Here is a 12,303-nt window from a genome sequence, read left to right as displayed (position 1 = left end):
TATCATTCTGATGGAAACTGGAGCTTTTAGCAAATTAATATTGTATATCCAAATTATCTGCTTTCAGCAGAAAAAGTTACTTGTGAAAAACAGAAACAAACAAATAAACCAACCAAACAAAAAACCCACAAACAAACAAACAAACAAACAAAAAACTTTCCAAGATCGTGGTCTGTTCAAGATTTTTTTCACTGTGAAGTCCTGCTACTGTTTGTTACTCATAAACTGAGCTACACTATGCCTGCAGACCGCTAAGATTACAATGGAGCTCATCAGCTGCATATATCTATTAATGGACATGGAAAAGTACCAGTGTCAAGTCACATGACCTCATGACAAAAAAGCCAGCAGTGGACAAGCAGTGGAGTGCTGAATTCCTCCTGTTTAAAAAATAATACATGAAAGGAAAAACTTCTCACCTTCTTGCTCCATAGAGTACTGTGGAGATAGGTAGATGTAAGCCTTACAACTTTTGACAGCCTTCTCACGGAATGTAGGACTGAACATTACAGAAACTGGTCTTTCAAATTACTGGTACAAACTTTTTGCTAACCAAGAATCTTGCCAAAAAGCTTTTTTTCCAGCTTGCCTTTCCAAAAGCTTTGGCATTGTAAGAGACAGCATTATTTTCCAAAATAGAAGGAGCCCTCACAGAAGTCAGAGTTGAGCCCCAGCTGCAATAAAGTACAGAAAGTTTCTGGGAAGGTACAAATCCATTGCATTTCTGTTGATAATGTAAATATATATAGGTTATGAAGATGATGATAGCTTTTAATTATTTCTTTTGCACTGAGCTTTTTGCACTAAGCTTCTGATATCGAATAAGATAGGAGTGGAATAAACACTTAGATATCTCAGAAAAGCCACAAGTACAACAGTGGTATTTCCCTTCATTTCCCTTATGAAATGAAGCTGCATCATCTGACATTTTATTCTTTATTTCAATTTAAGAGAAATTGTTGATTTTGTTGAATGAGAATCACTAGCTTGTTCTTAAATAAAAAGTATGAACAAGGAAAATTAATAAATTAAGCTGCAGTTTTCAGATCTTGAAGCCTCTTCTGACTGCAAAATTTGATATACAGGCTAAGTGCCCAAATATGAAAATCTTTGGCAAGAACCCATCCATCCTTGACCCAAAACTTTGAGATTAGATTTTACACCTATTTAACAGCTGGTCACTTAGCATTGGCCTATTTTATGCAAATAGTCTGCCATTTGAATAACAGTCATTTCCATTTATTAGAGTAATTCAATTTCCTAAGGACAGCCTAATAATACAGCTGCCACATTATGCCATGGATGAATGTAGTCAAATACTTGTAATTATATTTTAAATATGTTACTGCTATTTAATATTCTATCACACCCACAGCATGGTTGGTAGCTCACAGATATGAAGTACAGAGATCCCTGTCTTATCTAGGGAACATACAGTGTAGGTCCCTGTTCTAACAAGGATCACTCTATTGGTGCATTTTGTAATGCTTATGTAGGTAGAATTACTAGAACTTTAATGAAGAAAAGTTTAACTGACAATCATTTTACACACATATCTATAGGTAGTTCATCAGAGGTGAATCACTGTAGTAATTACACAGTATTTTAGAGAGTCCTTCTTCCATCTAAATTCTGAGCTTGGATTTTGCTCCAGGCTGTAATACCACAAAAGAGAGGTGCTTAATAACCCTTAGTAAGCTTGGTAACTTAGAGGTGCTGGGTGATATTTACACTTTAAGAACTTGTTGGCTTAATGATGCCTATTTGGCTTCTAAATAGGAGACTCATGTGAGTTTTCCGGTATTTTAATAAATATCATGGAACAATGCACTGTTTGGAGAAGGCATCGAACAGTTATTTGTCTGCATGTGCTAAACTCAGCGAGTAGTAATATTTAAAATATTTTATGATGATGATGGGTTTTGTTCCTCAGAACTCAAGAGAATCTTTTCTAAAAATTATTATCTGCATTCCAGGTTAGTAACTTTCCAAACTTCTATACAGATCCAAGCCCAAATTCAAAGCACTTACAATCAAAGACAAGCAACGTTAAATGACAGTGAAAAGAAAATGCAGGTATCCTCAACTGCCTTGTGCCTGAACATTATGAATTAATTATTTTCATGAGACATTTAATTTGACACCTTCTAGAGAAGGGATGTGCAAAAGGGAGCAGTTTCCTATATAGCTTGTCTCAAGAACAATATGATCTTGCCAGGGACAGAAGAGGCACAGATATAGCACTCATCAAATTTGTTTTCATTAGAGAGGCTTAGAGATTACTGATGATACAGAAGAGGTAAAAGCACATAGGACAAAAGTAAAGCTGTGGAAGAAACTAAAAGATAATGAATAGAAATGATATAATTTAGCAAGAAGGAAAGAGACAGTGAAAGGTTTGAAAGGGTGTGATGGGCAATACAGGTGACCTGGAGAGATCCATCGTCTGAGGATAGTAAAGCTGGAGACAGGAGGACTGTCAAAATCGGTGATGAGAACCAAGATCAGTAGGTTGCAGAAGATGGGTCAGAAATAAATCAACAATATAAAAATGGTAGTGGATGCAGTGCAGAAGGAAAGCCCTTTAGGGACAGATAGAAAGCCCCTGGCACTCTCACAGTGTGAAAAACAACATACTGAAAGAGATGCTGTAGAATTGACCAGAGCGGTGGGCAGAAAATTAGCAGAATGTTTCACCAAACCCTGCAAAAGATAGTATTTTCAAAGGAAAGATAGAATTGAAAGTGTCAGTGGTATAAAGAAAATAAAAGGAGAGAAAAGAGTGTCAGACAGTCCAAGCAATTCCAAAATTTGGCTAGCTGAGAGGAGTTTCGGGAAAGCTCTGAGACACAAAACTGACTAGAAGTGACTGAAGTCATAGTTACAGAAATTAAGTAAATACTTCTGTTTACAGAGCCAATGAATCTAGATTTCTGAAGAGATGGAGAAGTAGTAATTACTGAAGAGAGACGTGCTTGCATGTTACAGCTTGAGGTATTGTGAATAGATAGGTAATTATGTGGCCCACAGCATCTATAAAGTGCTTAATCAGATTGAACTGGTATTTTTATAGTATATGTTTATATGGAAAACAATGTCATGTATTTAATTTCAAATCATTCACCTGTAGAAAAAATTATCTGTACGTGCATGTCACTTCACCTCATATATGCCTACTACATCACACTTCTCTGCATAATTTCTACATTTACTCATATATCATAGTTTTATTCATTACAAATAAAAAAATAATTATCACCAAGATGGTGCCTGCATGGCAAAAATTAATGTGCAATATAATACAGAATGGTTTATCTGTTCTCCTTACAGCTGCTTATACCTTTGAACTATTTTGTGAGAACTCTCTCCATAAGGAAACGTTGCAGTTGAGTAAATAACTCCTTCCTCTCTCAATCCATCATCCCAATCCATCATTAGCAGGAAGGTAAGTCCCATTGACCCCAGCAGAAAACAGAGCTAGACAAACCCAAATATTTTTTAAGATCCTGCCAGTCTAAGAACTGGAAAATCATGTGACTTCAGTTTACAAAGCAGAGAGGCACAACAGACCTAAAAAAATTAGCACAGGCTACTAAATCAAATTTACACTGATGCTGACTTTTGTCAGCTCAGACCATGTCCTCACACTCCTACAGCACAGCTGAGCTGGCCAGATTCCTGCACCGTCACCACCATCCTCACAGTATTGAGCCGGTTTAACTCCCCAAGCCCGCTGACCACAGATCCAGGTGAACACTGATATAGATACAAAACATGCAGCTCTGTTCAGTGGGAGGGAAAAAGGACTACAGCAAACCTGACTTAGATCAGCTTACTCTGTTCTGGAGCTCCTTCAATAGGAACAGACCAACAAGGAGGCGGGTGCCACCACCCTCATAACCAAAACACTGGACACCATTTGCTAGCTTCAGCTTTCATTCTTCATGGTCCAGCAGGGACATCATAATGCAGTAATCTCCTGAAAGCTTAGAATGAACTGCTGTTTTAAAATTTAAATAACGTTTTGGAGCTTATATCCTGCTATTAGAAAAAAGGTCTGTGAAATGTGGCTTTCTTATCTTCCCCAAAAGTTTAATTGATTTTATGGAAATGGAGGATTGTACCTTGAGCACTCTGGCTGCAAGCTTTAGAGTTTTTCATGAGAGAAGAAATTGGTTAATATACTGTACTTACACAACTGTAAAGCATTTGGCTTATTTCCACATTCTGAGCTACCACATTCTTGCCTGATTTCTCCAAGCTAGGGGTGGATAGTATTAAATACAATAACTTAAACAGTATTTAAATTATTAAAGTTTATTTTTTTAATGATTAATTAGTTATTACCTATAGCTTCTATATATATATCCTACATTCCTCTTTATGTATAAAGGAGGAATGCCTGTCTAATCACAGTATTTCTAATATAGGCTAGCCAGTATCAAAGTCTTAAGTCCTAAGCATCGTTTTCAATGATCTGGAAGAAAATACAAAGTGACTGCTGGTAAAACTTGAAGAGCATGCAAAAATTGGTGGAGTGGCAAGTAATAAGGTAAATGTTCTATAGAATGATCTGTCTCGATTGGTTAGGTGGCTTCATTTGAACAAGATAAATTTTAATAAGGACAAATGCAAAGTCATAAATCTAGTCACAGGGAATACAGGTCATATTTATAGGATAGGTCACTGAAAAAAAGTGATTCTGAAACTGCAGGTGGGTAAGAAACTGTCTGTGAACTCCCAGTGCAAAGCTGTTGCTAAATGAACTAATCTGAACCTTGGAAAAATAAAGGAATATTGAAATGAAGTAGATGGCTTTCATCATTTCCATATTGAAAAACTGATGTCACTAATGCTGGAGCAATATGCTCAGTCTGGCATTTGAATTTTTAAAAACATTTAAAAATGGAAAATATTCAGAAGTCAATTAAAGCATATTTTGACACCTGAAAAATCTGCCTTGAGGTCAGAAAAGGTCAATACCCCTAGTTTAATAAAGAGGATGCTAGAAAATCATTTGCTCAGGTTGAGAGAAGCTAGAATAAACCAGCAGAAAATGTGGAAGGCAGTAAGTCTAAAGTCTCTGCTGTTTAGAGGAACATGTATATGTTATGTATACAGAATTCATACAGATAGATGGCAACTAAAAGCTGTTAAATAGTTTGATTATGTACCTGCAGAAGTTGTTTTCCCTTGCTTTCTGTTAATACTGCGCAGTATGAAGGGTACCATTACTCTTAAAATGAGAGATTGTCAGTGTTAATTTCCAAGAAATCAGGAAAACAGACAACACCAAAGTTAAGGATGAGATGTTGTCTTATCACCACTCATGTTCAGACCAGGCAGAAAAGAAATAAGTTTAGTCACAACCTAAAAACACTATAAGGAATATATTGTCTTTCACCACTCCTTCAGAAACAAGGGACCTAGTATTCTGGATTAGCCAGTTAAAGAAGGATTAAGATAAATTCAGATCTGAAAAGAGGATGAAACTGTATGGAGACAGTAAATGGGGTTCAGAAGCAGGGAGTGTGTGTTTTGGGGTTGTTGGGTTTTTTTTAAACAACCACATTTGGGGAAAACAAACAAACAAACAAACAAACAAACAAACAAAACCAAAGGAAGTTGAAAGGTTGATTCTTTTAGAACCACCTCACCAAATACAGACAATATCTTTAAAAAAATCAATAAAAATTGAATTGCTCGTTTGATTTCAAACAAAGAACACTTACTGTGTTCTAACAAACAGATTCAGTAAAACTCGGGTGTCAACTATCAACTTCTCATTTTGCTACAGTAAGGAAGAAAATCTTGTGTAATAACAGAATAAGTTTTGTGCAACAAATCACAGTCTGTTTGAGTCTACATGGAAAGATTTCAAATTGTAACTGGCTTTTTAATTGGACAGAAAAGTATAGGAAAACCCAACATGTAGAATTAAAATGAAGCTCACTTGTTTACATGGAAGGTACCTCTTGCAAGATAAAACTCACCAAGAGGTGTTAGATCTTCCATAACCTGATATCTTTAAATCAAGATTGGATGTTAATCTAAAAGATTTATTATATCTAAAAGATATATTTCAAAAGTTATGGCATCATGCAAGAATTACTCAGCTGTGTTATGCAAGGAGCCAGTCCAGATTATTTTTCCAGCTTTGAATTCATTGAAACTGTGAGGAATAGAGGGATTCTTAAATCCCACTGCAACAGAAAAGATAAATTGCACCAGAGTGAAATGGCAGCATATCCAGACAGATTGTATACTAAATAAATCCTTATCAGCTGGAGAGGGGTAGGTGACCCAGCATTTTCTGGATTTCCTGAAAACACATTTTATAAGTGGAATGAGGGGAAGGCAGACTCAAAAGGGTAAGAGGGGCATCAGAAATTAAAATGAACATTCATACATTTTCAAATTTCTTCAGACTGCACTTAGTAATTCCAAGGACATTCATAATTAAGCAAGGATATAGCATTTAATTTTCAAAGTACTGTACACACATTGGCTAATCACCTAGAAATACTCTTAATTTGTTAGTCTTTCAGCATTAACTTAATTTTTAAAGGTTTAAACATTGTTTATTATAAGCCTGAAGTATTCTGTGTGATGTTTCCAAATAAATTTTTTTCTATCTTTAAAAGATTCTCCATTATAGAGAACAGTATGAAATATTAAGATGAAGTAATGCATTTGAGATTATGCTGCTTTTATTTTGTCAAATACATGTTATTGTTTATTGCAAATAATAATAATAATAATAATAATAATAATAATAATAATAATAATAATAATAATAATAATAATAATAATAATAATAATAATAATAATAATAATAAATTTCTGCAGGGAAAGGAAAAATATACAGAGAAGAAATCTATAATTAGGTAAAAAAAAAAAAAAAGTAATATTTTCATGACAGCAGGTTCCATGATAAATAGCTGGTAGGAGGCAAATTGGAGGGAAGCAAAGGAGCCAAGAGAAGAATTATCAAATTATTTAGATGCATGACACAACCTTTTTCTCCCCAAATATGGACTACCATAGTTGAAAATAAGGCTTTGATCAACATCCCTGTCCCTGAATTTAAAGTTTCATGGGCTATTTTTCTCAAAAATCGTCTTAGAATTACAGCACAGGTGAAAATAATTTTTCAAAATGTGAAGGGGAACGCAGAAATGAAGTTCACCTTCAACCTTCATATTGTGGCAGCTCCAGCCAAAACCAACACTATTTTAAGTGACTGTAAATTCTGCAGAGCCTTTACTTTTATCTTTTCCCAAAGATGTCCAGAAATATAACCTGTTCCCTTATTCTGCTACCTGAACAAAAAAGTAATCCTATTTTCTTAAGACATCAATTTTTACCTCTTTCATGATGATTTAAAAGGTTGCATTTTTCCTTTTATTTTGTCAAACAGACTTCTGTATTCTCATTGCAGCTGACCTCTGAATGCACCATAGGAAGCAGAAAAGTTTGATGCCATCACTGCAGGGTAACTTCTTGTTATTGAAACAATGACTAGATGAGAAGCAGGAGACTCTGTGAGAAACCTCTTAATTCTAATCACTGAAAAGACTTCTTCTTCATCAAAATGACCCTGGAGTTCCTGATCTGATTCTTGAAAATGACAATGTTGAAGTAGCAGTGTTTAGTCAAAGGAGGATTTTACTATGAGCAGATGCAGTAAGCAGGGCCTTATTTTTCTCAGATGTCTCTGAAAAATGAATCTTCAATTCTCTATAAATTCACCACACCGTTTTTACCTCCAAACTATTACTTTAACCCAGATTAGACTCACTCTAAGTATGCTCCAAACTGCATTCCCACCAGTTATTAAAGAGCAAGGAATAACATTGGAGTGCTGTCATTAAAGACATTGATTCTCAATATGTTTGGAAGTTAGCTAGTGGGAAGGTATACAACATGCAGGATGAAAGCAAAAGCAGACTTTTGGGGAGACTCTCATTTAATTCCCCTTTCTTCCTCCATTTCCGTTCATAGAAAATTACTTTTATTCATACACATACACACACCCAAAGATGCCCTGACTTCTCAAGGACAATTAATAAAACAACTGAATGGAAGAAACAAAGAGCTTCTGTACATAGTTATCTGTAGACAGTATACTTTATCCACAACTGACAAGACAAGAAATAAACCACTAAATTTGCAGCAGGGTAGATATAGTTTAATTATGAGGAAAAACATTGTAATAGGTAGGAAACACTAGCATGGATTGTTAAGGGAATCTGCTGAGCACCATCATTAGAGGTTTGGCAAGCATATATAGGATGCTATAGCTACAGCTGATTCTGCTTTTCGATGGACACATATATATATATAACTATATTTGTAATTAATGAGTGGATGATGGATTTGAGAAAAAGATGGTCATCTTGTATATGATTTACCTGGCACATTCCAGAAAAATTATTTTAAAATAAAGTATTTAGATTATAGGTAAATAAACTAACTCCTTTGTAAAATGTTGTTTAATGGAACATTCTGACCTTTTCAATTTTGATACTTGAGTTTACATTGCAGCAGCTCATGAGTATACATGCAGGGGTTTTATATTTGGGATTCATTTTTTAGATCACCTTAAGAAGCTTTATGAACTACCACAGATCAGCTGCTTGGAGGTTGAATAATACTGCACCAAAAATCCTCCTGAAGGTCTTTTTAGCTGTATTTTTCTGTGGCTTTATTTAAAATTAAAATTAAATAAAATTATTTTTAATAAGACTGCTTGGAAACCGTAAGACCTGAAACTCTTGGCAGGCAACATCTCACTTGCCATTACCACTCCTTATTAAGGTAAGATTGTGTTACAGATATGTATGAGACTGAAAAGATCTGTCTTAACACAGGACCACCAGGCAGCCTTTCTGAAGTTCCCGTCCCAGCTCTGTCATTACTTGCAGGTGGGTCCTCAGTGCTCACTCTGAAGACAGAGGAATGTCTATAAAAGCCTCTATGTCTACATATAAACAAGTAAATGGTGGTCCAGGATCAAGCTCCAGCTTTGAGGCCAAAGGATGCTGATTTCTCTTACAGAAAGCTGTTTGGAGTAACAGAAACCACAGCCAGGAGTCCAGTGTTTGATTTGGACTGCTGTTCTTTTATTTGACAGTATGGATAAACATGGGCTCAGGGGACACTGCAACGAGCTGCCTAGGAATGTGGATGTGAGCAGTCTGTTCCATTTGACCTCTAGGACCAGAAAACACATCCTGGCCTTCATTTCGTTTAGTAGTACAGAAACAGTCAGGGGTGCAGAGGAATACACCCAAATGTGACAGGTGCTTCTCTTACAAGTCAAAGATGAAAGGCACTAATAGGAGTAAAGCAGCTCCTGTAAGAAGATCAGCATGAGTTAGTGGTAGTAGGTGGGCTGAGCATCTTGTAAATTGAACCCTTCTTCCTTATTCACCAAGTTCCTTGGGTGAGTGGTTCAGGTGCCTGGAATTTGGCCAACACCCTGTAAAGAGGATTGGAGCAGGTGGAGCCCCTGACAACTCATAGGGCAGACAAACTCAATACTTAAGCTTTTTGACTAAAGTACCCTATCTTGTTTTTGTCATCTATAGAATGGTGCTATGGACACCACCACAACCCCTGGAGCTGTTGCAAAGCATTCTATAGCTGTTAGAATGCTAACAATAGTCCTGAACATCACTCACAGCCCTCCTGACTTCTCTTGGGTATGCACTGGCTTTCTCATGCTTTTGCTTATGTATAGAAAATCAACTTATTACCATTTAATAAAGGCTTTGCTAATCTGGTATATTTAAACAACTGATATTTTTAATCAAGAAGTTTCCTTTAGCTGCTCTTCCAAGAGACCTGTGCTCAGCTTTTTGGTTTGTTTTGGGATTTTGTTTGTTTGTTTGTTTTTAATGGGCAGAGCAGAGACAAGAATACTCTGTGGCCATTGCACAAAAATACAACAATGACATCATGGTAATGCCACCTTCTGCAGAGCTCCAGATCAATCTCGAAATGGTATTAACTCTAGCAGTCACTTGGGAAATAAAAGTATCAGGTTGACTCATAACTGCAAATGTTAAAGGCTAAGGAAAAAGAGGAAACTGTAGGGTTAGCTGCAAATATCTGAACCTACTGGAGAAAGAAAAGCAGCATGAAAATATTGCACGTCAAAAAAAATTGCTGGTGAATATTAAATACTGTGCAGGTCATCTGGGTCAAGTGGCTCCTTTCCAAAAATAAAATTTAACAGGTAAGAGAAGTTTCTCTTTCATTGCCAAAAATCTGTCTGCCTTTCCTCATTTATGGTATATGACTAGCAATAAGTGAAGAAATACATTTACATCTAGAAAGAGCTATAACTTCCAAATGAATAACTGAAACTCTCTCCTTCTGGGTATAGCATTGATAACACAGGTAGTAACACAGATTTGAGCACTGCAATGTCAGTTGAAGAAACATGCCATAAGATGCTACCCTTTTTCTGCTCTCTGATGATTTATGTTCAGGGGAGCTCTAGGCTTTCAAAATCCTATGCCACTTTTTCTTTGGCTGTATCTGGGGATTTAAGAACCTCTGTATCCCTCCTGTTATCTCAACAGTGGAATGAATCTTTTCAGTTTAGCTTCCAAGTGCTGAGGCACAGTTATCTACAGTCATTGGTCCCCAACTCTCCCTAGCATAAACAACTGCTCAAAACAAGTACCAGCCCGTAAACATCATATTTTGAGGGGGAATTTGTCAGTCTAAAGATACATGTATCTATTGAAAAGAAAATATAGGATAACAAGCAGTAATGCAGGAAAACATCACAACAAAATGGGTACCACACCACAGATACATCTAGGAAATGTCCAGCATGGGAGAAATACAGTATCAAATGTGATAGATATGGCTGTCAAAGGGAGAAACAGGCAAAGCAAAGGTAATCTGAAGCAAAAATAAATCCATAAGAGATTTTAGTAGAAACACCTGTACTTTAACTTTTCAAAACAGAACTTGTGAAGCTTTCCTAATGGTGGTTTGAGATTATGAAAATCATCACTATTCACAGATGTGTAGTTTTTTCGATTTGACAGTGTATAGATGGTTTACATCTATGTCACAAGGATATGCAGAGTAGTCCTTCATAAAGAAACACCGAGTTCAAAACATAACATAAAAGAACTAAATTTAAGTTTTTCAGAAATAATGTGCACACTTAGAACCGTATGACACTGGGACTCCCAATATTCAGGTGTGCAGAATAATCTTCGTTTCAGAACCCCATTTTTGGGGTACTGCAGTTTTGCTCCGTTTTTTAAAGTCAATGCCTCTGCTTATCTAAATACTCCAACAAATTAAAGTTTTAAGAAACATGAACTTGAGATTTATAGATCAGTTCAACAAATATTTAAAGTAACATTACTTTCACTACTCTGTGAACAGTATCAGAAGTTAGGATAGCATACCATATTAACAGAGAAATCCCCCACAATGACAGTCAACTGGCTACTTTAAATTTTCAAGCAGGAGGTTTACTAAGTATTTTGTTAAAGAAAGTAGAAACTGTTAACTACAAATGGCTTATTTAGCACAGCCAGGGACATATAGGTATTTTAAAATCTAATTGTCAAACAATGTGTATGTGAGATTCTGACAGTCTAGCTCTTTTTGGTCAACCAGATGCCTTCAGTAACCATTGTACCACACGCTGTAGAATCTGTTCTACCACACAATGTGGAACATCACATTTCCTTTTATTATGAATTCTCTGGAAATCAAAATGTCTCTATGAAGTCACAATAGCTATTGACTCATTCGGAAGAAACCTGCATTGTTTGCTTAGCTCTTTCTCTAACCCAATACCATTTAAAGACATCATTGTTCTGAGGTGTAATCTCAAGTACCAAATTAAATAAAGCCCATAAACTTCTCTCTTCCACAAATTTAGCTCAACTCTTTGTTTTTCTCCACATTTTGTATCAGAAAATTTTTAAAAATAAAACCAGTAATCGCAACAAAAGACGAGTAAGGTTAGAAAGGTTACCTCTTTTGAGATAATTTCTGTGAAAGTGGAATACTGAAGCAGTTGAAAGACCTTCATCTAGTGCTGGAAAGGAGAGAAAGAAAGGATTAAACATATTTCTTTTCCTGCTCATCTTTTCCAGTTTTAAGCATTTCAAACTTTTCATCCAGAATTATTCAGAAACAGTTTCACTTATGAAGATCTTTCCATTCAGCCTCTCAAAGCCAAATGTCATTACAATTTGAAAAACTAAAAATTAATTAAAATATAACAAGATTCCTTTCCTTAGAGCCTCTTTGCACATT

The 12,303-nt window shown here is 35.8% G+C and overlaps 1 protein-coding gene across 1 annotated transcript in view; it reads right to left on the bottom strand.

The window, feature by feature from the left end:
- IQCM (IQ motif containing M) overlaps window positions 1-12,303 on the bottom strand; it is a 147,438-nt gene that overhangs the window by 80,389 nt on the left and 54,746 nt on the right. Inside the window, 2 exon segments of the mRNA XM_042796871.1 lie at window positions 413-591; window positions 593-768. Of these exon segments, the coding sequence (XP_042652805.1) occupies window positions 413-591; window positions 593-768 (355 nt within the window).

This window comes from Tyto alba, unplaced genomic scaffold (genome assembly GCF_018691265.1).
Source record: "Tyto alba isolate M040663 unplaced genomic scaffold, T.alba_DEE_v4.0 Super-Scaffold_23, whole genome shotgun sequence".
Lineage (NCBI taxonomy): Eukaryota > Metazoa > Chordata > Aves > Strigiformes > Tytonidae > Tyto > Tyto alba.
This window is presented reverse-complemented; position numbering and strand designations above follow the sequence as displayed.